The 27,394-nt window shown below is 38.1% G+C and overlaps 1 protein-coding gene across 2 annotated transcripts in view; it reads right to left on the bottom strand.

The window, feature by feature from the left end:
• SLC35F1 (solute carrier family 35 member F1) overlaps positions 1–27,394 on the bottom strand; it is a 408,943-nt gene that overhangs the window by 143,982 nt on the left and 237,567 nt on the right. For both annotated transcript variants that reach the window (XM_009451898.5, XM_054686212.2), the window contains exon 2: positions 16,193–16,368. In XM_009451898.5, coding sequence (XP_009450173.1) covers positions 16,193–16,368 — 176 coding nt within the window. The remainder of the gene's footprint in view (positions 1–16,192; positions 16,369–27,394) is intronic.

Genomic DNA, 27,394 nt, shown 5'->3' with positions numbered 1-27,394 from the left:
CTATTACTTTAAAAAAATTATATTTATGTCTATATTTGAAATGTTTATATTTACATAAACACTTACTGTTTATATTCATGTCTTACTTGGGTAATTTAAAAGATTAAAGTAAACTTAAAAATGAGGTCAGGTGTGGCTGGCTCACACCTGTAATCCCAGCACTTTGGGAGGCCAAGGCAGGTGGATTGCTTGAGCTCAGGAGTTTGAGACCAGCCTGAGTAACATGGTGAAACCCTGTCTGTATAAAAAAATACAAAAATTAGCTGGGCATGGTGGTGCACACCTATAGTCCCAGCTACTTGGGAGGCTGAGGCAGAAGAAAGGCTTGAGCCCAGGAGGCAAAGGCTGCAGTGAGCCCAAATTGCACCACTGCACTCCAGCCTGGGTGACAGGGCCATAACTTGTCTCAAAGAAAAATAAAAAGAAAATGGTTATAATGTTATCACCTCAAATATAGTCTCAGAGTCTCTTGGCTCTCCACGGCTTCTTTGTAGAATTTAGCATATAAACATATTAGCAAGTGGACATATTAGCATGTTATATCTATTCTATAAAGTGGGCATGTGCCTTAGAAGCAGTCCAACAAATATATTTGATTCAAAGATTTTTATTAAGGAGATCTTTCCTTTTATTTTAACTCTCAATCAAATTGGATTGATTTTAATTGGAAGTTCCATATAGTAAGAGATGAATGGGGTTCTTTGAGTTTAGCAAAAATGCTGAATAAAGAGTGCAATATCAATCAAAATTATTTGTTATAAAATTTGTGCCTGAAATATTATTTGCTTTTTTACATTAGGATCAAAGTTTCCCACTCTGAAATCCAAGGCAACTTAGCCTGCGTTTTAGAAGACACTCTGCTCAAAGAACAAAAATTAGCATAGTACATCTTTGGCCTCCTTTCCTCAACTAGACAGGTTAATTAGAAAGCAGGTATAGCAACATCCTAGTTGCTAAATTCTTGATTTTGAGTTTCTTTGAATCCTTATTAAAAGATCTTATTTTGGCTCACAGAATAGATCACAGAAGTACATGTTGATTTGATTTCAATAGAAATGGAAAATAATCACTTTTTATTAACCAATTCCTCCCCTGTTTTTTTTTTAAATCCTGATTTCAATTTATATCATAAATGATGAAAGGTTTACATGGTCATCCAGTGCCTATAATGTTTTAAAAGAGGGATTATTGGGATGAAGGCGGGCAGGTATCAGAGACAGAAAGCAGTTCAAAGGTGGTAGTAGCAGTCCAGGTAAGATGCGATGGGTGGCTTGGCTGGGGGCAGTGATAGGGCTGATGTGGATCGAGAGAGCGCATCTGTAAGAGTCTCATAGTGTTGGGAACACAGCTCAATAGATCATCATGAAATTTAACTGACGACAACTATGCATCAGTCAATATGTTCTTCAACCAAATTAATCTCCAACCAGAGATAATGTGGGTTCTTTAAGTTCATTTGTTGAGTCTGCTTAAATGTTAGCCATGGGAGGCTGCATAGATATATGGGAGATATTTGTGGTGGGGTTGTAGAGACCTTCTCTAGGGGAAAATTCCCTTTATGCTTTGCAGGTGAAGCTGTGAATAGATTTTGCTCATAAATTTTGGTATAAGATTAATAGGACACAATAATGTTTTCTTCAAAGGAGTGATCATTGCTACATTTGGTTGGAATATTTACCTGTGATACTTTCTGAAAACACATTAGGACTAGTGGAAATTGTGCATATTGCAATGTTGCTATCAGAGGCACCATTAATTTACTCCTCTAGAATACTATGATATGTTAATCGAATACTCTGAAAGATGTGAAGAACATTTGCTGAATGGAGCATGCTGCATACTCAGAAAATGAGATGAGCTAGTTGGTTAAAAAATTGATATTTTGCTCTCTCTTCCTGCCCCTCTGCAGATGCTAACAGTCCCAGTGAGTTGTTGTATATCTTTGTTCTCTGTCAGATACTAGGATAAAGCCCATGAACCCTGATATCTTCCACCATGTTTTCACTTGGTCACTTTATAACATAAGATTATAGTGGTTTTCTAATATTTTATGGGACTTGTTAGAAATTTCAAAAGAGTTTAAATTCAGTATACCAGCAAGGGCTGAAAGTATATTCCCAAATCACCAGGAAAAGGAGTAAAGCCAGTTTGCCATTACATAGAGGGGTCACTTGGGTCTGAAGTCAGTTGCTGTAGACCACTGACCTATATATAACTGCTCGTAAAGGAAGACGAGACAGTTAAGAGTCTTGGAAGTGACTCATATCCCTTATCTGCATTTTCACTTTCCATGGTTTCAGTTATCCATCGTTAACCACTGTCTGAAAATAAGTGAGTACAGTATAATAAGGTATTTTGAGAGGGAGACCATACTCACATAACTTTTATTACAGTATATTGTTATAATTGTTCTATTTTATTATGTTATTTTTGTTACTGTGCCTAATTTATAAGTTAAATTTTACCATAGGTATTCCTGTATGTATAGGAAAAAACATAATATATATATAAGGTTCTCTACTATATGCTGTTTTAGGCATCCATTGGGGGTCTTGGGATGTATTCCATGAGGATAAGGGGGGAATATTATATTTATCAAAATAGCCTTCTGGTCTAGTTCATAGAAGCCCAGCAACCAAGAAGCGGCCACAACTAAGTCTAAATAAAGGAAGTGGATGATGTCTGTGCAGTATTCTCCAAGAGAGATAGTTGGGGCAAGAGGTGAGGGGAAGACAGCGCAGGGACTGGAAGAACGGAAGCTGCTCTTCTTAATGCAAAGTCAGGGTCCCTTTGCACAAAATCCCTTTGCATGTGAACAACTGAAGAAAGGCTAAGGGGAAGCCATGAAACAGCAAACTATTGATTCTAGCGGTTATAATGAATTATTCTGCTGTGAATAAGTGGGGAAGACAGGACTGGAGCTGGATGGAGAGAAGAGTGGTGAAGTGGATGATAGAGAGGTTCAGTTATGTGCTGTATAACGATGTTTTGGTCAACAACTGACTGTGTATACAATGGTGGTCCTACAAAATGTTAGTGGAGCTGAGAAATTCCTACTGCCTAGTGATGTCATAGCTATCATAACATCATAATGAAATTACTTAATTTTTAAATAAGTTTAGTGTAGTCTAAGTGCATAGTGTCTATAAAATCTACAGTAGGGTACAGTAATGTCTTAAGCCTTCACATTCACTTGCCACTCAGCCAGAGCAATTTCCAGCCTTGCAAGCACCATTCATAGTAACTGCTCTATATAGGTGTACACTTTTTATTTTTATACCATATTTTTACTGTACCTTTAGTATATTTCGATATATTTAGATACACAAATATATACTCATTATTGTGTTACAATTGTCTACAGTATTTGGTACAGTAAGTAACATGCTGTACAAGTTTGTACCCCAGGAGCAATAGGCTTTACCATATAGGCTAACCATGTAGCCTAGGTGTGTAGTAGGCTATAACATCTAGGTTTGTGTAAGTACACTCTATGATGTTTGCACAATGACGAAATCACCTAAAGACGCATTTCTCAGAAGATATCCCTATATTAAGTGAGGCATGACTGTAAATGCTTTTGCAATTAAAGTTTGGTGAAGATAAGGGAAAGGGTGGCCCTCAGATTTGTACTCTTGCGCAGTTACAGGGACTCTTTACTCGTCACTCTCCTCCTCTTATCTGTGAACTTGGAGGGGGTAGGAGAAGGGAGATCATCTTTACTCAATTAGGGATCCTTCGCATCTCGTAGCACAGTGACTGACAGACGAAGAAAGCCCCCCGAAGGCACTTGCTGAATAAATGAATAGTGAATGAAATAATGAACGAGTGAATTCATGAAGAAAGAAATAAGGGACTGAGGAACTGAAATTTATATAAGAGAAATCTGAATAAGACGTAATCAGTTTGGAGCCTTCTGGAAGGTTCTATATAAAGTAATCATGGGCAGAACTAAAAGTATAAAACTCAAGTTGCATCCTTGGCTTGTGTACCAGGTTGGCTCCTTCAGTTAAGAGACACTCTCAGTATAGGAACACATTCACCAATGACTTTCCTTTTGGGTGTCTAGATTACTCAACACATCTGAGGTCCAAATAATAGAAAACAGGGGTAGAGACTTAATAAGTTTCCATGTAGTAAATAACTTACAATTTTTAACAGTGCAGAGACTTCTACATTTATGTCACTTACATAAGCTATGCCCACACATTTCTCTGTTGAAAAGAAGTTACTTACCAAGTTCCTTAACTTTATTTTTAGAAGGTGAGTTCTTCACTTGCTTCTGAATGATCTAACTTAGTTTCTTTTAGCCTGACAAAAGTTTAAAATCAATAGCTTGTTTAAAGCTGTGCTATAATCATCCCGAGTTTAACACTGCACAGCTGGAAATTTCGACCTCAGCAAATGACATCCACTAAGCCAAACGTTGAAATCTACTTGTAGGTATAGAACCTGCTGCTTTGAATCTGGTAAGGCCCCAGTAGTCCATTGAATTTGTCCATAGCCCACTCCTCCAGCTCAGCAATGGCTGAGCAACAGCTCCATCCATGATCTGTGATATCATGGCCTTCTCCTCTTCTCAAATGATACCCTAGTGGCCACTTCTCCACCAGAAGTGGCTTTGTAGCCTCCAATGCTTTGTGTTCTCTCAGAGCATTTTGCAACTCTTTTTTTTTAATCTTGCATTATTTTTAATTTTTTTCCTCTCCCCACCCTGATTTTATTTTCCAACTCTGAAATAGAACATTCTTATCTTGCCTAAAAATGGGAGACCAATTTCTTTTAATGACCTCATCTAAGGATAGTTCTTGTCTTTGGAGAAGTTCATTAGTAAGGCCAGATCTCCACTTACAGAGTTCTTACTGTAGTTTCCATTGTGATGGCCTTAACAGGGATGTGTTGTTCATTGATTATTCCAAATAATTGGTGGAGATTTGGAATTCTGGTTATAAACAGTGACCCAATTTTCCCTCTGGTAATGCATCTGAATATTTCTACTGTTGTAATGATAGGGTCTTCCAAAGTATCTATGGCTCCTGTGCCCAAACCTGATTCCTTGCTGGAAGTTATCAGGGGCAAGAATGCCATCCTGTCCTGGCTTTGGCCAAATCACACTTCTTTTTCCTCACCTTCTGCAGTTGACATGTACCTCGGTCAGCAGGCCAAATGGAAATTAGGTGTTCCCAGCTGCTTTGGAGCTGCACTGCTTTCTGTATGGCATGTATATTCAGTTGGTTGCAGTTTACAATGCATTCTATGTGTATTGTGGAAGAGAAAACACTCAGGAAAGAAGGTGGTCAAGCTTCATTTACAGCATGCTTTATTTTGATTGGTACCCTAGTGCTCTGAGCCTTTTCTTGAGCAAAGAATAGTAACTTGGGAGTGTTTTACTCCAGACACGACTTAAACAGAATCTGGATCTTCTCTGCAATGTCTGAATTTGTAATAAAAGTTCTGTCTCAGTCAAGGGAGTAGGAATGCTTTTCTTCCCATTTTTCCCCATTTGTCTGTTAGTTAAGGCTGTGTGAGTAGGAAAAAGCTGGGGTGAAGAGAGGAAATGTGAGAAGAGCTAGAAAACACACACACAAACAAGGGGAGAGAAAGGGTGGGAAGTAATTGTGCCTTAAGGTTTCTCAGTTCTGATGACAACTCTAGAACAAGCACTGGCCTAGGAAATTGTTTTCTCCACTTCTTCCTTTGGCAACCCTCCCTTCCCCTTTATAATCTCTCATAGCTTGGACCATCTGGGTGCAGTTATGCCTAGAAGTCCAAGGGTGGCTCTGGCTCCTTCTGAACAAAGATTTGGGGTTCCTATTGTTCCTCTTGGCTTAGCTTTCTCAGGCAGAAAATCTCTGACTCTATACCCTGGGGGAGGGGTCTCTGAGCTTGTGCATTTAGGAATTAGTCATGGGCTAGTATAATAATTATATCAGTGAGTTCTCTCACAGTGGCCACTGAAGTGGTAAGAAAATATCTAAAATGACTGTTTTATTTCTGATCCTTCTATGAATTACACTTGTGCCTACTCTGGCATCCAGGGCCAAGTGAAGGAGAATATATATGCTGGAATATGGTCATTGAATTTCAGAGTCTCCATGGTAGAATTTATTCAAATTAAGGGTTACATGTATAAAATCCAACTTGCTGAGAAGAATCAATATTTAGTAAGCAAATCTAATGTTGATGATGGCATATTATATTCAGTTTATTGTTTTCTGTATGCCTCACACTGTCCTATAAGTTTTTTATGCATCATCTTAACCCACATGAAACTTGTAAAGAATTTACTACTATTATCCTGACTTATGAAATGATGAAATACAGCACAGACAAGTTATAGATACTCATTAGGGTGACTCAATGACTCTTGAATTTTGACTGAATTGAGAAATAAGAAAAGCCCAGATCCTAATTGTTTAAAATAATATTTTAATTTAGTTGACTTAAGTAGTAATTCCTAAATATGAGTCTTAAAGATAGACATTGTCTTAGAAATGAGTAATTAGGCAGTTAAAGACAAAAAATTGATATTCACTCTATTTTTTGAAAGAAGCTTCAAATAGTAAAACAAAAAATGGCCAGAAACATAAATTCTAATCATATTTTGTTTTATTTGGAGTTATTTCCTTTATGTTTTTCCTCATATAGACCACTAAAAGAGCCCAATCACTTTAACTTGTAAAAAGTCCTAACAAGTATCACATTTAAATTTGGTGAGTTACATGATGATGCTTCTTCGAGTCCTCAAAAATCTTAGAAAGGGAAACCAATGAAACTAGACATTCAAAAAATGCATAGGCAGGAAATTATGATCCAGAGATAATTATTATGCAGTTCTAAGTCTTAAACAAAAAAAACTGTTTGCTTCATTTTTTCTTTCCTGCAAATCTCATGCAGTAGACTGCAATAGTGTCTGCAAGATGGCTAACTGCTGAGTCTTTGATTTAATGAAAACTTAGGGAAAGCAATTCAGTTCACTGCAGGGACTGCTTTGTTCTTCCATTATGATTCTTTTTTCATGAGAAAGATGATTGTAAAGATAAACTCTATTCCTCTGAATTTTTACACTAATTACATACAAAGCACTATTTTGGCAGAAGGGGACTTATCTCCTTCAGGCAATACAGTTATCATCTTGTAACCACCCTTCAATCTCCCACATGAAAGATGGAGCTGCGTGCCAGGAATGAGTATTTCTCTATGCCAGCTCTCAGCATGGATAGATGAATGCTTAAAGATTTCCAGAATTAACAGTCAACATGGACTCCAGATAAAACAGGCAGACAGCCTCTCCCCTTGAGCTTATACGCTGTTTAAAATAAAAGAATCAGGAAGACATTCATTAATAAAGTATTTGGCATGGGGGAATGAAGCAATGTCTGATGTATAGAGTGTGTGTGTGTGTGTGAGTGTGAGTGTGTTTGTGTATAGGTTTATGTAAGGATTCATTAAGAGTAGATGGTGTTACATATTCATGTCAATTTCCTTCCATCTATAAGTCATTTATTGTACTAAGTGATACTGAGAGTTCTATGTAAGATATCACTCTCTTTAAGATTCATACACATTGGCCAGGCACGGTGGCTCAGGCCTGTAATCCCAGCACTTTGGGAGGCTGAGGTGGGTGGATCATTTGAGGTCAGGAGTTCAGAACCAGCCTGGCCAACATGGTGAAACCCCGTCTCCACTAAAAAATACAAAAATTAGCTGGGTGGTAGTGGCACGTGCCTGTAATCCTGGGTACTCAGGAGGCTGAGGCAGGAGAACTGCTTGAGCCTGGGAGGGAGAGGTTGCAGTGAGCCTCTCGAGATCGCACCACTGCACTACAGTCTGGGAGACAGAGTGAGACCCTGCCTCAAAAAAAAAAAAAAAGAAAGAAAAGATTCATACACATTAGCACACACACGAAATGCACTATTGGATACTATAAGTTTCATTAAGACTGTGGGAGACTCTATTTGGTGCAGATTCACCCTGTAAGCACTGTAAGCACTGCTTATGTATGGAATGTGTGTGTCTTTTATTGTTTGGTGCACTTAAGCTTGATAGCTCATGTAACACTAGCAAGTTCCTTGATGCAGGTACAATTTTTGGGAAGCAGTATTCATTCTTGTCGTCTAAAAGGATGCCACAAGGAAGTGGGAAGTTTTACCAGCATGTCCTAATATCTCTAAGCGACTGAGGGAATAGCTGCATATTGTAAACTCTAGGCCCAGTGATAACTTATTTCCATCATGGTAACCGCCGAGTTATAGTAGTTAATTTTCTTTTTTTTTCCCACTTCAGTCAGATGCATTGAAGTACGACTTAGATACAATAAAATTCTCTCCTTTTAAGTGTATAGTTTGAAGAGTTTCAACAAATGTATATAGTCAGGTAACCTCTACAAAAATCGAGATACACAGAACATTTCCATCCTCCCAAAATTTCCTTGTGCCCTTTGCAGTGAGTATCCTCCCACCACTACCCCACGCTCTGGAAACCACTGATCTATTCTCTGTCCTTATAGTTTTGTGTTTTCCAGAACATTGTATGACTATGCACTATGTAATTATATACTATGTAAACTTTCACGTCTGGATTCTTGCACTTAGTGTAATGCTTTTGAGATTAACCCATACTATTATACGTATCAGTAGCTTATTTCTTTTTATTGGTCAGTGACATTCCATTGCATGAATTAACTGTAATTTTTTTATCCTTTCATAAGCTGATGGGCACTTGGGTAGTTTAGTTTTTTGCAATTATGAATAAAGATGCAATGAGCATTTGTATGTAGATCTTTGCAGGGACATTATGTTTTCATCTCTTGTAAAAATGCAATTGTTGAGTCACATGGCAAATGTACGTTTAACCTTATAAGACAATGACAAGCTATTTTCCAAAGCAGCATTACCATGTGTATTCCCACGTACAGGTGGTATATGAGAGTTCCAGTTGCTCTACCTACTGGGAGGAAGTTTTGCTAGAAGTGGATTCTAATTTTCTTGTGTGACTTTCTCTACCAATTTCCCAGCATGATATTTGTATAACATCACAGCCCCAAATCTGTTCTCTTTTCCTAGACAACATAAGCACAATTCCCATGAAGCATAATTCCCATGAAGCATCTACCAAAGATTCATCTCAGAAATCCCTGAGGTGCAGTCTTTATACTGTGGGGGCTAAAATTCTCCAATCATACTTAGGAAGTAAAAATAAATGCAACCTGACAAGAAATAGGAGTGGAGATTTGCCAAGTAATTTCCCACAAGGGAGACTTTTTAAGAGGCTCCAGTGAATATTACCTCACCAGACTTAGGTAAGTGACAGTACTATTTCTCCCACGACTCCCAAAGGAGTTATAATTTAGTATTTACATTTTCCAAAATGCTTTCTCATTATGCCCACATGCTAATAACAGTCCCTTCTCAGTGATTTAGTCAGTGTTACCCAGAGAACTGAGAACTGGGCTGTGAGTGAGCAGAACTCGGGCTTCTGCTCTGAGAAAATCCTAGGTCCTGGTTTAATTCTTTCACTGCTTTTTTTTTTTTTTGACTGCCTATGGGAAGCATTAAAGAAAACTGCAATGAAAGTAGGGGGCAAAGATTCACAGAGGCAGAGGCACATTCACGGATCTGGGGAGGTGAGATCTTCAGGTGACTCTAGGGTCTGATATACGGGGAAATGCTGGCTACCTAAGTTTCCAAGCCTTTGTTGTGGCTATCTGATAGGCCTATTTTATTTCACATGAAATTCTCTATTTCTTCTAATTATGTAAGTATTTTACATGTGGTATTGGTCATGGAGAATTTAGCCTACGTAATTGTATGTAAGAAATGTAGTATTTCTGTAGAGAACAAATACGAAGCCTTTATTGAGTTGGAAGAAACAACAATTACCTCTTAATTAATGCTTCCTCGGCTACCACCCCCAACCTCCTCAAAAAAAAAAAAAAAAAAAGCAGGATACTTTCTTGGCACAAACTCTCAGAAGAATTTTTATTTAAAATGCCAAGGTTTGTGGGACTGGACCATTGGGTCATGATTTGCGTCCAGCTGTAAGCATAGACAGGGCTGTCATATTTATATATTTCTCTTATCTCTTCTGCCCCACTTGAATATTCTGCAACCTGACAAGAAAGGGGATGTAAGCAGAAGGGGCCAGGAGAGCACAGGTGCTTGAATACCTAACTAACTTCCTTGCTTCAGTCTTCGCACTTACAATTAACATTTGAACCTAGACCTCTAGGATTTCCATCTGCTAGAATTTAATGCTCAATGTGAGTATTTCTCATGAAGAGTAAAGCATGCAGTTCACTTTTCAGTATTCTTTCTTTGAAAAAAATCAAAGGGATTCTACATGGTGATATTTTTATGAGTGTTCTATTAGCACTATTAGAGACTTGTTTCATTTTTACACTCACACAAAGAAACAGATACATGATTCAATAAATAGTTTAATGTATATGTTTCAATAATTCACTGAAAAGCAAAACACATGCCATACTCATCAAATTGCTTTTAGCTGGAAGCTTGTCTTTTATCAAAATTGGAAGAGCTCGTAAGAACACTTTTCAATGAAAAAGCAAAACTTGCAGAACCAGTCACCAAGAATATTGAAGTTGTTAGTACTCATAACACTCAATGATGGCAACATTTTCTTTTATTTTCAGGGTCTGTATATAAAAAGAAGCAGACACTTATGATTCTAGTCATGCTTTCATTACTGATACCCATTTTTTCCCTACCACTATGAGTTGAGGAGGAAATTGAGGAGGAAAACAAAGGCTAAACGTGTTTTCTTTTTACCCTCAGCATCCTGCCTTTACTCCTCCGGCAATGAGTAAATTGCTGGTGTGAAAACAAAAAGGAATTAGAGAAACAAGAATGTAGAAAAATGGTAGCAGAAGAAAGGGAAGAGGAAATTATTGCTTATTAAAGTTTTTATGATTTATATACACTCAGAAGTTAAAAACTGCTAAAAGAGGAATCATGGGTATCTATTATTTAAAAATTTAAAGGTAGCTTTGGGAAGCAGCACGATTTTTGTCATAACAGACAAGAGAAGCTTATGGGCAAAAAGTTAGATGATACATGTTTTCTTGATAGGAACTGTATCCTATTTTCACCTTTGTCTTTAAAAGTCTGTCACATTTCTTACTCTTACATCACAAAAGCAAGTCCTGGTGGTCTTCATTGGACCCCAGTCTGTCCTCGCCTCTGGTTCATAGTCTCAGCATTTTGTTCCTCTGCTTCCTGATTTCAGCTGTAATTACGTGGAATTATAAGAAGATAGTAGATATAAGGAGAAGTCATCTTTTGAGAGTTTCCTAGGCAAACGCATACGTTTTCGGAAGCTTCACTGTACTTTCTTAGTCACATTCCTTAGTCACTTTGTATGAGTTGTTTGGATTTCAGGCTTTATTTCAGTGGGTACATTTTAATTTCCTAACTAACTTCTCAAAGTGGTTACAATTAAGCTATTGATGTAACAGTTATCTCTGTTTTACCTAAATTCTCAAACTTCATACAAGGTCAACAAAACTACTTTGGTGGAGTACATTTCTTTCTACAAAGTTGTATTTCTGAAGGTCTTTGTTATGAACAGTAAGCATTTTTTTTTTTTTTGAGACAGAGTCTCACTCTATGGCCCAGGCTGGAGTGCAGTGGCGCGATCTCTGCTCACTGCAAGCTCTGCCTCCCGGGTTCACGCCATTCTCCTGCCTCAGTCTCCCAAGTAGCTGGGACTACAGGCGCCTGCCACCACGCCCAGCTAATTTTTTTGTATTTTTAGTAGAGACGGGGTTTCACCATGTTAGCCAGGATGATCTCGATCTTCTGACCTCGTGGTCTGCCCGCCTTGGCCTCCCAAAGTGCTGGGATTACAGGCATGAGCCACCACGCCCGGCCAAGCATTTTTTAAAAATTTTAGAACCATCTGGAAGAACACCCAGCTCCAACTATAAAGAGGGCTAGACTTAAAATTTGCTAAACTGGATATGATATTTTGTAAGGAAGATAGTACCCACATTTTTGTAGGAATCAATTAATAATCAAGGGCAAACTCAACTCCAATTCATTTTGGAACTTACAGTGGAGCCTGCTGCTTCAGAGTCTTTGATCATGACTCCAGTGAAATTTTGATAGGGAGAATTCAGTTTGACTTTGAAGTCAAATTTAAGCAAGGCTTTCATAATAACCTCACCCTTAATGCTCTTGAAGGTTTCTTGCATTTAGCACATTGTTTTAAATGTGACAATCATTAAATTTTAGAAGATACATGATTAAAACTATAAAGAAAGATTTGTTTAAAAATGTATTTCTGAGTCTAACTTCATGCTGTTAGGTGGCCCAGAGTGGCAACACATGGCTCAGACCTAACCTGCAGCTCTCGGAGCAGTGAGAAAGGAGAACTTGTGACTATGAGACTCTCCCTTGCACACACCACACTTTCCATCCTTCCCTCTTTGTTGTTCATTCTTTCCCAAATTTTCAGGTGCCTGACTAGAAAGATTAGTATGTCTCCAGAACATAGTACTGAATCAGCCTATAGAAAATTAATGTAATTATTATGTTCATTTCCAGATGTTAGCTTAATGCCAGCCTATTAAAACTTCTAAAGATGAAGCTTAAAACAAATAATAATTCTGAGGAAACACCCAAATGAAGACATGCCAGCAAACTTAGTGAGGATCTGAGGCAATGGTAAAAATCTCCAGAGGGTATTCTAGAAATTGATTCTCTCCATCACAGACTGGTATCGGCAGTCAGAATTTCCCTAGCCCTCTTCAGCCTTTTCTTTCTAAAGAGCCTCCAAATTCCTTGCTGCTCCTAGTCCTTAGCCTCTTTCCATTGGTCTTTCTTCTTGTCCACCTCCAACCCTCTCCTTAAATCGTCTATGACATCTTTGTGATGGTTAATGAATGTCAACTTGATTGGATTGAAGGATAAAAAGTATTGTTCCTGGGTATGTCTCTGAGGGTGTTGCCAAGGGAGGTTAACATTTGAGTCAGTAAACTGGGAGACTCAGACCCACCCTCAATCTGGGTGGGCACCATCTAATCAGCTGCCAGCACAGCTGGGATAAAAGCAGGCAGAGGAACGTGGAAGGACTAGACTGGCTGAGTTTTCTGGCCTCCATCTTTCTCCCATGCTGGATGCTCCCTGCCCTCAAACATCGGACTTCAAGTTCTTCAGCTTTTGGATTCTTGGACTTATACCAGTGATTTGCCAGGAGCTTTGGGGACTTCGGCCACAGACTGAAGGCTGCACTGTTGGCTTCCCTACTTTTGAGGTTTTGGGATTCGGACTGGCTTCCTTGCTCCTCAGCTTGCAGACGGCCTATTGTGGGACTTCACCTTGTGATCATGAGTCAATACTCCTTAATAAACTCCCTTTCATATATACATCTATCCTATTAGTCCTGCGGCTCTAGAGAACCCTGACTAATACAGTCCTCCTGACCGCACAGTGGTATCTCACTACATCTTACACCGAGGGCTGGTTTCCTATTCAGGGTTTTGAAATTCAAAGGAAAAAAACCTCTCCTTTTTTTCAAAGGGGTCTCCGCTCCCTCCTCCTGCCTTCCCTGCACCTCACAAGGAGTGGCAGGGTGGGCCCTGAAGCCACACTGCCCTCACAGCCCTGCGTTGGATGGGCCTCTACTCCTTGCTCTCCTATATCCTCAAGCAGTTTCCTGGGCTGTCAGAGCCTTGGTATTCTCATTTATAAAATTTTGGATAATCATACCTATTTCCTTGGATTGATGGAATAAAAAGGATAATTTACATACACAGTGGCTGGTGCATTATAAAGGCTCAATAGATGGTACTGTAATTATTAACTCTAGGCATTTTACTACATTTCATCTTCTAAGCTTTTTTAGCCTCTACCTATAAATTATTGGTATGGTTGAAATAATTCTCCCTGCCCTTTAGAATGGCTTAACTTTTTTTTTCCTGATTCAAGTTTTTGTTAAATCCCTGGATTCCTGAAAAGTGAGATGTACAAGAACTCAAAGACTAAATACAGTGTACCATCTTGCAGTATAGTTTCAGAAAATTTTTAAATCTACCTATAAGCTGGAAGCCCTGCGCTTCAAGTTGTCCTGCCTTACTGGACCAAACCAATGTATTTCTTATTTTATTTTATTTTATTTTTTATTATACTTTCAGCTCTAGGGTACATGTGCACAACATGCAGGTTTGATACATAGGTATACATGTGCCATGTTGGTTTGCCATCAACTTGTCATTTACATTAGATATTTTCCCTAATGCTATCCCTCCTCCAGCCCCTCAACCCCCAACAGGCCCTGGTGTGTGATGTTCCCCACCCTGTGTCCAAGTGATCTCATTGTTCAATTCCCACCTATGAGTGAGAACATGCGGTATTTGCAAACCAATGTATTTCTTAAATGATTGAAGTCTCATGTCTCCCTAAAATGTATTAAATATAAAACCAAGCTGCACCCCGACCACTTTGGGCACATGTTCTCAGGCCCTCCTGAGGGCTGTGTTAGGGGCCATGGTCACTCATATTTGGCTCAGAATAAATTTCTTCAAATATTTTACGCAGTTTCATGCTTTTTTTTTTTTGACACTTAGATAACACATTTACATCATTCAAAACTATTAGCTTCCAAATCGCACTCAGGAAACATAGCTGAGATTCAACGTCAATAACTTTGGTGGCCTGAGATTTTATTCTTAAAATAATAATGACTATTGACGTTAAACTTTAAAAAACAAGCACTGATAGCACCAATTTTTGAGAAGTAAATAAAATTAGCTTCTACAATACTTTAAACAAATTAAAATTAAACTGGAATTCAGTCTCAACTTGTTCATATTTATTCCTCCTATGAGATGAAGTCCAGTATTGGTCAAATCATTATAATTAAGCATTATTATTCTAGACAGTAATCCAAATAAATAAATGTAAAAATTAAATACTGATAGTCTTATACATGTTTCCTAAAAGTGTGACTATTGAAATTGATGTACACAGCTATACATGTGTCCTTATCTATTATTAATGTATATAATGGTCTCCAAATGTATTAATGATTTTTTTCAATGCACATTTTACAGCTGACAGCTACTATTTTGGGGAAAATTGATGGCTATTTCTGAGCCATAGATAAAAGTGCTTACACCTTGTGCTAACCATTTTGTGCTGCTATAATGAATAACATATTCCATAATACCTGAGACTGCACAATTTATAAAGAACAGAGATTTGTTTCTTATGGTTCTGGAGGCTGGGAAGTCCAAGGTCAAAGGGCTCACATCTGGTGAGGGCCTTTTTGCGGCATCCTCACATTGCAGACGGCACGAGAGCACACATGAGAGAGCAGGAGAGGGCAAGAGGGGGACCAAACCCACATTTAGCTGATGGCATTAATCCCATGATAATGGCATTAATCTATTCAGGACGGTGAAGCCCTCACAGCCTAGTAACATCTTACTTAATACTCCCGCCTCTTAATATTGTCACAGTGGCAATTACATTTCAACATGAGTTTTGGAGGGGACATTCAAACCACAGCACACTGGATTCAGTGGCATATCACATGACTCTGAATCATCCCCTCCAGGGATGCACCCTGAGGTTTTTCAACTGCAACTGCCCCTTAAAAAAAGGTTTTCTTGCATTGGCTCTTGGAGGACTTGTTTTATTTCTTTAATTATTTCAAGTTTAAAATAATTTCACATCTCATCTGACCATTTGTGGTAGTTTTATTTTTTTCTTTTTCTGTGATGTTATTAATAGAGTTGTCTGTGTTTACAATTTGTATCTTTCTTGTGTCACTTTCCCACAGAACATATATTTGTCTGCAATTCCCTTGGATTTCTCAGAGCAAGCATTATTTAGAATATCTGCATCAGGCCTGTTCCAAGTTCCAGGGAAAAACTCATTTAATTCCACTGAGAGGGTAGAAGTAACGTTAACGGGGATTCAAAAAGTGAGCAATTGTACAGTTTTGCCTATACATGCAGTTCCCACTTCTTGCTGAATTCATATGATTAATTTTCTTTGTGATTTATTCACTCATTTTGTTTACTGTATTACTGCAAAATAGAAAAGTAAGATCTGGGGTTTTCAATGATCTTAACTGATGCTTAAGTGACAAAACGTTATCTGGCCATGGCTCATCTTTTTTTTAGGTGTTTGTAAAAGCTATATTCCTGGTGTTTTTGTGAGCTTACCTTGTCTGACGGCTAGTGTGGTGGTATAGACCAAGAAGAGAAGAATGTAATTGAGGAAACTCTGGAAGACTGGTGTGTTGGCGTGGAAATCTTCTGACAGATACTTGCTAGTCAAGCCAATTCCACAAATAAGGAGGGATAACACCTGGCCCAGGGCCACAGAGATTAACATCTCCCTGAGAAATAAAGGAAAAAAAAAACAGCAAAGGTCAGCAGGAAGCCCATTAAAACAATAGCAATTAAAACTTTTTGAGCACTGGTAGCATGCACTGGATTAAGTGCAATTAAATATTATTCCCTTTAGTCCATCAAAGCAATCCCTTGAGGAAGGTGCAATGATTACTGAGATTTTACAGAGGAGGAAACCAAAACTTAGAGTGGTTAAGGAGTTTGCTCACAGTCATGTAACTAGGAAGTGGCAAAACTGGAATTTGAGACCAAATCTCTCCGAAAGAGCCTGGCTTCTAGCTACTGACCTCTGGGTGCCAATGGTAGTGGGAAGGGGGTGGGGAAAGAACATCAACTTCATGCTCACCATAGTATTAATGAAATATTTAGTGATGGTGAGAAAGTACCTGAACACTGACTAGGAGGGACCATATTCCCACCTCATCCTCAGGTTCTCGTACCAATAAAGGGAGACTCTTTTCTTTATAGATTGAAATCCCAGATCCAGAAACCCCTAGGTGAGGGGGCTACACAAATCCCTGAAAACCAGAAGGACCATGTGCTGTCCATTCCCAGACTCTAGAACTCAGTTTGCTCTAGGAAGCTTTGATGAGCATTAGGTGTCTGCTGTCTTCTGCTCAAGTTACAATTGCCTACACACTAAAACTGCTATTCATGAAAGAGATTCAGTACTGTGGTGGTGTAATACAACCTTTCAAATTATGCCAACTTATTTTTTGTGGCTTTTTTCATAGGCGCTGCCCCTATAGACCTCTGTAGCAGGGACTACAGGCAAGGGTCAAGGCGTTAATTTTGCATACAAATAAAATGCCCTCGCAAGCTTTATGGTCACATACACCCACATGCTTTTACACAGAAAAAGCCCCTGCAAATACAAAGTAGATTTCTGCCCTCCCTGAAAGTCACATCTGACTTGTCTGGTTTATTTATAGAAACAGTAATATAATAGAAGCAAGCAGTAGTATTTCTTTCATTGAAAGTTTTATTTTATTTTTAATTGACACATAATAATGGTACATATTTATGCAATACAGTCTCATGTTTTGATACATGTTCACATTGTATAATAATGAAAGCAGAACAATTGTCAGATCAAAAATTTATCATTTCTTTGTGGTGAGCACATTCAAAATCTTCTAGCGCTTTTGGAATATACAATACATTATTGTTAACTATATCACTCTAGTTTGTAATGCAGTATGATTTCTAAACAAAAAGCTTTAGGCAAAGGATTTGCGGTGTTACATATTTACTCCCCCATAACAGATGTGAGTCCATTTTTCTGGAACGAGCACAGAGTCCTGGGCAGTACTTTGGTTGTATTTTGCTTTAAAAAAGAAAAAACATCAGCTATATTTTGTTCATTCCATCTGCTTCCATGAGGAGGAAAAGTTGTGGTAAGGCATGTGGGCATGCAGAGAAGAATTTTCTGAGGTTAACCTATTTCCAGGTACCGGCTCCTGACCTCTGAATTCAATCTCTATAAAGAAGCCAAAGACATACTTTTAAACATCCATGTTTAAAATGTCAGTATGCTGCTTAAAATCTTACAATAGTTCCCCACAGAATGCAGAGATCTACAAGGTCTGTGGTAGAACATCTGCAAAGATGCCTGCTGACATAGCCTTTACATTCCTGCTGCTCTGCCAAAGGGAGGCAGGGGTCTCTTTCTCCTTTTCTGGAAGCTGGGCTGGTCCTGTGACTTGCTCTGACCAACAGAATGTGGGGGAGGGGATGTCATGTGACTTCTGGGCCTAAGCCTTACAAAGCTCTACAGCTTCCATTTTCTGCCCTCATAAAATATAGCTTCCATGTACTTCAGGTTTGAGAGACCATGTGGAAAAAAGAGAAATCCAGCCAGGCATCACTGTCCTGACAAGTGAGTGAGGCTTCTGTATTCTCCTGCCCCAGTCAAACCATGCCAACATATGCCACCATGGAGCAGAGATGAACCACCCCGAAAGATTGCTGCCTAATTGAAGAACTGAAAGAAATAATACATGAGGCTGTTTTAGGGCATGTAGATGTACAATGGTTTGTTACATGGCCAACAAATAACTGAAATCATGTCCTAAACGCTCTCCCTCCATTCCCACTACCTCTGGAACCTGACCCTCTGTTTCCCTTATTACTCCTCCATGAAGCACTTTCTGCCTTACAGAGCTACTTGCACTTCAGCAGTGAGATATGGTCTTCTGTGTCTGCATTCCCTTGTATAAGTTATTATTTCCAAAAAGTTCATTGCGCCTTTGCCAGTCTGATTCTTATGTAACTTTCAAGATTTGGCTTCTATGTCACTCCCTTTGAGAAGTGTTCCGTCTTCTCTTCCCTGGAATGCATCTCTTTGTTACTTCTATCTCATTGTATTGAAACTAATGCCTTTATACCTCTCACCTCAGCTGGACTGTGATGGCTGTACCATGTTCTTCACTGTATCTACAGCCAGGCAGTACCATTCAGAGGAAGTAGAAAATAGAAGGATTCAAAGACAGTGCAGAGGAGGCGTAGGCAACAAGAAACAGTTTATTGAAATAAAGGGGGTGATTAATAAAAAAAAGAAAGAAAGAAAGGTAGAGGTAAAAAGGAGTACCAGAATTAACTCAAACGATTTTAAAGGCCAGGCGCAGTGGCTCACACCTGTAATCCCAACACTCTGGGAGGCTAAGGCAGGAAGATCACTTGAATCCAGGAGTTCAAGACCAGCCTGGACAACATAGTGAGTCTTCATTTCTACAAAAAATTTAAAAAATTACCCAGGTGTGGTGGTGCATGTCTGTAGTCCCAGCTCCTTGGGAGACTGAGGCAGGAGGATTGCTTGGGCTTGGGAGGTCAAGGCTGCAAGTGAGCCATGATTCCACCATTGTACTCAAGCCTGGGCTACAGAGCAAGACCCCATCTCTTATAAAAAATTAAAGGTTTTTAAGACTGCCTAAGATAAGTATAATATCTACTGACAAAAATAATGATAAGGAGCTGGTTTTAGTGGAGAAACAATACATATTTTAGGTATATTGAACTTGAGTTGCCAGATGAACTTCCAAATGATCCAGCAGCATTAGCAGCATGGGATCAGAGTGGGATAGGGAGGTCAACCAGGAGATAAATATGCAGAGGTTATACTCATGAAAGTGATGGTGAAAATACTGGAAATGGATAATATCCCCAAGAAAGGGAGAGTAGGAGAGAAAGTAAGAGAGCCTTGGGAAATATCTTTGCGGAATCCCAAGGTTGGAGGTGGGTGAGGTTAGTTCTAACCACTGGAGTCGGAAGTGGTTAGAAGGCTAAGAGGAAGAGCAAGAGAGTTTTTTGGTGTTAAGGAAACCAAAAGGAAAGAGACATTCATGGATTGAATAGTTGTAATACTGAATGTTGCTTAGAGGGTAGAGAGAATGAGGACTGACAAGACATAATTTGTAGTCACTGCCATCCTTTAAGAGTTTTGGTTGAGTGGAGAATAACAGCCGTATTGGTGTCACGAAAACCAAGAGAACAGAGAGTTTCATGGAGGGGATAGCTAGTAGTGACTAAGTGAAAAGGAAATGGTGAGAAATTAGAGATGTTGACTTTGCAGAATTTTGAAGAATTCAAAAAATTCATGGAAGGAATTTGATATAGTCACCATGTAACATAATATCAATGATAGTTAAAATAATAATGTTTAAAATGATTTAAAAATTAATTTAACTTATCCTATCACTGGGTCATTCTTGATTATTTGCATAATAACTTACATTCCTAAATGGAAGAAATATGAATAGAGTTACAACTAATATATAAGAGTTGTTCTTGATGCTGAGTATGTCTCCTGGAGAATGCTGTGTATGGAGTGCATCTCTTTGGGACAAGAAGGGTGAAAATTATTGCTATGACATGGATTCCTGCAGTTCTATAAATTACAACTATAGTGTTCAAAACTTTGGCAATATGCTATGCCTTTCCTGAACAAAATCACACCACAAATAAATGACAGATTAGTTATATAAGAGAATACAATTTTAGTCTTTCTTATGTATATGCACCAATATAGTATAAAATAGCATTCTATATGTCACACACTATGCATGCAAAGATGAACAAGACACAGTCCTTGTCACTGGGGAGCTACAAAACTAAGATTTGGGAGCTAGGTCCTCAAATAACTTAGTACAAAATGGAGGCGATTAAGCTAAAACAACAATAATAATTCATATTTAGTAAGTTCTTACTATGTGCCAAGCCATGAGCTTAGACTTACACATACTATCTTAGTTAATCCTCATAAAAACCTTATAAGGCAGCTATTATTACTGTTCGATTTTATAGATAAGTTAACTGATGCTTAGAGAAGTTATGCAAGCAGCCCAAGGTCACAGAGCTAACAAGGGGAAGAGTTTGGATGCAAACTAGGTTATGTGGTTCCAAATCTCAACTTTTTAATTATTATGCTATACTACTATTTTGGTGGCAAAAATATACTGTGTGCCCTGATTGAGTGCAAGAACTTACAGCTAGAAACCTAAGTGGTTGGTTTCCAGAAATACTCTAGAGGAGTTAAAGACAAAAACAAGTCTGGGACTGACCCTCTGATGAAAACTCTTCCATCAAGATATCTGTAATGTGTGCCTTTCAACAAGAGGTCAATACAAATCTATTCTTGTTTCTTCAGTCAAACAAAACATCAAGTCTGCTGTATTCAATTTCTGCTTTTAATTAATGGCCATGTCATTCAGCTGCTGCTGGTGTGATTTGATGGAGAATACAAATTATGGTTTTATTCGTCATGCTAATGAGCACGACATGTAAAACCGGAAGGAATGAAAGGAACCTTTTATCAGATTAGTTCATGAGTCTTTTTCCTACTGCAGGGAGCTAGATATTGTAGCTATTGCAGCCTGCACATCTGAGCTAGTTCCTGGAGTCACCAAATAAATCAGTAAATAAAAATAGAAATAAACCTAAATGCCTAAATGTTGACACTCTGCTAACTATACCCCCTGCCCTGCCATCTTGCCCTGATCAAATTCTCTTTTGTTCTCTATTAGCACAGGACAAATCCATTTGGCGATGTGTTGTACAAAAATGTTCTCCCTGCTCTCTCTGCCTTAGGATCTCTTTAGTTCATTTACTGTTGCCCTATCCCTTCTAAATATTTTTTCCTTAGATAACTGCTATGGTAGATCTGTGGTCCTTTCACCTAACTCCTCATGGCCTTATGACAATGTCTTCTTCAGAGACCCTCTGTTTAGCCACTCCCTGCTCCCAAGGGTGAGGCAAGTGTCCTCACCTGCATTTCCCTATCACTATTGGCACTCACCATATTGTGTAGCTCATAAGCTCCTGAAAAGAAGGGAATGTATTTTATTCTTTTCTGTTTCTAGTGCCTTGAGGACTGCTGGACAGAAAGAAAACAGATGCTCAATAAACACAGGATGAAAGAGTGAACAAATTTATGAGTAAACAAATATCTGTAAATGAAAATGGCAAAGTCTTAGATTTGGAAGATGGTTGCTTATCTTACCTTGAAAAACTACTAGCTCTGAAAGACAAAAATCATGTTGTTTTTTACCGTATTCCATCTGCCAGTTAGACATTGAGATTAATAAGCTATTTTCTGGTGCTTTTCAGAACAAGCCTGGTAAGGTGCTATCTTGCAAAAATGATGCTAAATATGGTGCCGGTTGGAATTTTGCACAGTGAGCTGTAGGTTATTCATGTAGTATATGGAATAACACACCAGATGCATTCTAACATAAGAAACATAGTTCCTATAATTTTAGTGGCAGAAATGGAGAGGAGACTATGATACACATTTTCACTTCTTTGTTTATGCATTTAAAAGGACATCCTATCCACTTTAAACTCAGAATGACTAGACAATGAAAAATGCATGAGTCTCAAGAAAAATAGTGCTGCTGGAAGCTAAATACCTGTTATAATAGAGCTTGTATTCATAAAGACTGACATAACCATTACCACCGGCACTTCGTTCTGTTAAAGAAACAGACTTTAGAATTTTGAGAGTAAACTTGTGTTACAAATTAGATATTCAAAATAGTAAGATTTAAAATAAAGCATAAACTTAATCTTGTTTTCTTCTCTTAGTTATAAGAATACATTCTTTTAAAAGGTATGAAGAATTTCAACATAGTGTTACATAATCATATTGCTTTGTAATTCTTTGCCACAAAAGTGAAACAATTATGTTATCATCTTGAATTACAGCACATCAACTTTTCTGTGGCGACATCTTCATTCTGATAACTATTCTCAGGAAAGTCATGTCAGATCTGAGTCAGCATATGAATTCAAACATGCATACATAATGAACACCTAAGTATACTGCCTGGACTAAAATCAATACCCCTTGAAAGTGGGAGAAGCGTGTTCTACCATGTTCTTTGACAAGATTCTTGTTTGCAGAAGTTAGGCCATTGACTTCTATAAGCTCTTTTCTGAAAGGTTTTTATCACATTCAAGCATTAATTAGACTTATATGTAAGAAGATTATTAGGCAAGAAGAAAATATACACCTCCAGAAATTTATCATTAATTGGGTTTCTTTGCCTCACATTCTGCATTCATGGACTTGAATCTGTTCTTTGGCTCCATGGTATCCATTTTGTTTTTCTAATTAGATAAGAGAAACCAAGTAAGATGCAAGGAAGTGCTTTAAACATAATGTTTTACTGGCACTAAGTGTAGGAGATTTTTGAGACTGGTGTGAGAGGAGCGGTCACAGATGCTCATGGATGCTGTTTTGTGTTTACAGAAGTAACATAGAAAACTGAAAAGGCACCAAATAGGGAGCTGGAAGCCCCTGGCTCCATGAGTTCCACTAACTAAGCTCCGTGATTGCGCATATCTCTCACTCTGGGTTTGGGCTTCTTCATGTAAAATAAGGATATGATGATTGACACGTGTGTATGACACTTCTTATGCTCCCTTTCAATATTCATCCTTTTGATCTCACCTATCTCCAGTGTCTCTCAGCACTTACTCCAGCTCCAGTGGTTGCTGCCATGACCAACTCTGCATAGGCTATAACCAACATTATGTGGGCACAACCCAGGGGCCCTGTGTCCCCTGTTTCCGATGCCCAGGCTGTGTATCTCATGCTTTCTTTCCTGGGGATTCTCAGTTGATACAGAGGACTAGATCCTGCAGGAACCTGTTTCATGCCCACTCATGAGCAACTGGAACGTGCAGGGGAATTACTGCACCTGACCAGTAGGAAACTCTAGCAGACAGACACATTCTTCCCTCTTTTTCCTCTACACAGAGTGCACTGTGAAGCAGTCATTTATACAGACTCTGAAGATGGCCCTGACTCACAAGGTTCTCAGTGTGTACCCTGCACCCCTGTGCTGTGTCTCCCTCTTTGCCTTCCTCAATCCTGCTCCTTGAGATTGTATGCCTTAATAAAGTAGAACATACAAGCCTCTATCTGTCTTCTACAGGGCTCAGGCTAACATAATGAGCTTTATGTTTTCTTCTACTCCACAATTCAGACTTACTTTTAGAAGATACTGATCTGTGCACATCAACTCTTGGAATTTGTATCTTTGATCCTAAAGTCTATTCCTTTTGTGAATTTGATTAAACTCTTTGGTAGCCAAGTTACCAGCAATGTTTATTCATTTATTATGTTCAAACTCTGTGGGTTTTGGGATTAGCCACAGAGAAACAAATCAGTCAGTAGCATTTGCCAAGGCCTGCTGGGTGCAGGTTGTGAGAAAGGAATGCTTGGCCCTGCCTCCGGGAAGTTTAGAGGGAGCATGAAACATAAATAAATTAAACTAAACAGAGAATATAAAAATAACCATGTAGTCAAATAAATTTATATGAAACTGCTGGAAGTTGGGATAATTTTAGTTTTTAAAAGTGGACAAAGCCAATCTGAAAATGTTTTCTAGAGAACATAGTTTTGAGTCTTTGTTTTTTAAATAATGAGAGAGATGTAATTTGAGAAGTTGGCATGTCATTACAGGAAAGGGAATGCCCTGCTGTCTCAGAAGCAGGGACTGACATGGAATCACTTGGCTGGTCAGTGAGAAATCATAATAATAGAAGGTATGGGTAAACAGAGGTAAGCACAGAGGAATTTAAAGTGCAGGGTAGAGTTTTAATTCAGAAGAAATCATTCTTTGACATTTTCGAGCAAAAGACATGAAGTAAGCACCAGCCATAATGTCCTCATATTTATCTGCTCATTCCATTAGTTAGAACCAAATCCTGCTTTTATTATGGCTAAAAAAAGAGTTTCAGTAAGAGGCAAGATTGAAGAACCAGATATCTCTTTCTGCAAATGAGGCATTCCCATTCACTCCATTAGCTCCATAATACAGGCCTGTCTGAGGGAGGCATGCTGGATTCATCTGTACTTTCATCCCAATATGGCAAAGCATCAGTGTTCTACGATTTGCTTCCTCAAATCTTCAGCATGTCTTTCTATGTGTCTTTCAGCATTAATTGTCAACACAAAAATGTGTTTTAATCTGTGGCCATCCTGTTTTTCCTGTGTATTGCAGCCATCTTTACCGTAACAGGAAAAAGGGTTTTCCCAATAGTATAAGAATTTTATTTTTTAATAATTTGAGGCTAATTAAACAATTATTATTACATTTAATGAAAATTTTTTAAAGTAATGAGTTGCATAACTTTAAATGTAACCTCCCCATACCCCCAAACTGCAGAAGTTATCTTTATGTTATGGTTGCTTAGTTTTTTAATTGCTTGCTAACATTGTGTCAGGCAATATGTTAAGGTACACTGTATACTTAGAACAAAGCCAATCTTTAATAAAAATGGAAATAAATCCATATTTAAAATGGTCTTGCTGACAGTTACAAATTTGAGTTAATACTTGTGTTGCATATGATTACATTTTATTTTATTTGTTTTACTCTGTAATGTGGCTGATGAAGAAGGGTCAGATTAAAAATAAGAGAAGTTTTAACTGACCTTTTTTGTGTTACTTACTTACGGTATATTTTGGTATTCTCTTTGACTTTCAGCTTTTCTGTAGGAATTATTTTTAAATCAACAATACTATTTCTTTGCAAAGTTTAGTTACTGAACTGGTAAAACTGCAAAATCCTTTAACCAGATCCACATAAGTAAAGCAAAGTTGGGAAAAGCCCCTTCTGGTAGCAGAACATTCACTCCTGTGTCAAAGACTCTGATGTACCTTAAAAGAGTCACCCATCGAAAGAAGCCAGTCAGAAAAGACCACATGATTCCCTTCTTATGAAATGCACAGCACAGGTCAATCCACAAAGACAGGAAACAGCTGCTTGCTTTGGCTTGTGGGTATGGAGAGGTAGGGAGTGACAGCTAATGAATGGGTACGAATTTCTTTTTGAGGTGATAAAATTGTTCTTTGATAGACTGTAGTATTGGTTGCATGGATCTGTATATGAAATACTAATATACTAAAAACCATTGAATTGTACACTTTAAATGGATAAATTGTATGGTAAGTAAATTATATCACAACAAATTTGTTATTAAAAATAAAGAGAAGGAAGGAAGAGAATAAAAGAGAGAAGAAAAATATAAGGAAAAGAAAAATAAAATTATGCAGCTGTTTGAAAAAGAAAAACAAGAAAGATTTGAATGTCTGACTTAACTGAGTGATTGCACAAGGGTCAATTTACATGTTAAAAATTAATGAAGCTTAATTTCTTATTTTTCCACAAATAAAATAAATATCATTTTCTTCCTTTTCACATATAAAGTAATGATAATATTTTCTTCCGTAATACTAGGGGATCACATTTTTCCCTGGGATGTGTACTCTTACTTTAGAGACAACTGACAAGGTAAGGTTTTTTTTTTTTTTTAACATTTTTAATTTTTTTTTTTTTAAGTTCTGGGATACATGTGTAGGATGTGCAGGTTTGTTACACAGGTAAACCTGTGCCAGGGTGGTTTGCTGCACCTATCAACCTATCACCTAGGTATTAAGCCCAGCATGCATTAGCTGTTTATCCTGATGCACTCCCTCCCCCCGACCCCCTGCAGGCCCCAGTGTGTGTTGTTTCCCTCCCTGTGTCCATGTGTTCACATGGTTCAGCTCCCATGTATAAGTGAGAACATGCTGTGTTTGGTTTTCTGTTCCTGTGTTAGTTTGCTTAGGATAATGGCTTCTAGCTTCATCCATGTCCCTGCAAAGGACATGATCTTGTTCCTTTTTGTGGCTGCATAGTATTCTGTAGTGTATGTGTACCACATTTTCTTTATCCAGTCTATCATTGATGGGCATTTGGGTTGATTCCATATCTTTGCTATTGTGAATTGTGCTGCACTGAACATATGCATGCATGTATCTTTATAATAGAATGATTTATATTCCTTTGGGTATATACCCAGTAACGGGATTGCTGGGTCAAATGGTAGTTCTGGTTCTAGGTCTTTGAGGAGTCACTGTCTTCCACAATGGTTGAACTAAAAAGATAAGTTTTAAATCACTAGCTTGGTTGGTAAGAGCCTTTGCCATCTTCCATCAGTAAACCATCATGGTATAGTCAAATGAAAAGTTTTGAAACTAAATAGATCTGAATTTGGATCCTAACTGCCACTAACTAGCTGAGACTCATTTTCCTCATCTATAAAATGGAGATCATAATACATATCCCACAGGCTGTCATGAGGATTAAATAAGGTGGTTTATATAAACTGCCTCTGACAGTAACTACCTCATGGTCAATATTCAGAACAGTTTTAATTATCTTTAAGTATATTTGGAAGTACCAACACTTTCAGTGATTACTTAAATTTGTCTATAAAATTGCATTATGATACATTTAGGAAAAAACTAGAAAAAATATTGTTAACATGCATCTCAGCATTCTTTCCCCAAGTTCTGACTAAGAAGTTTATTCTCCAGTTTGGAAAGTTTAGAGGATTCCTGCCCTTTAGAAACTGAGGAAGGAAAACAAAAAAGAAATGAGGAATATTTGAGAAGTCTTACATGAAATGAGTATTATGAAACTAACAGATTTTAGTTTTAAATAGGAACTTTGACTCTAGTTC

Source organism: Pan troglodytes, chromosome 5 (assembly GCF_028858775.2).
Source record: "Pan troglodytes isolate AG18354 chromosome 5, NHGRI_mPanTro3-v2.0_pri, whole genome shotgun sequence".
In the NCBI taxonomy this organism is placed as follows: domain Eukaryota; kingdom Metazoa; phylum Chordata; class Mammalia; order Primates; family Hominidae; genus Pan; species Pan troglodytes.
The sequence above is the reverse complement of the archived record's forward strand: the minus strand, read 5'-3'. Positions and strand labels throughout refer to the sequence as shown.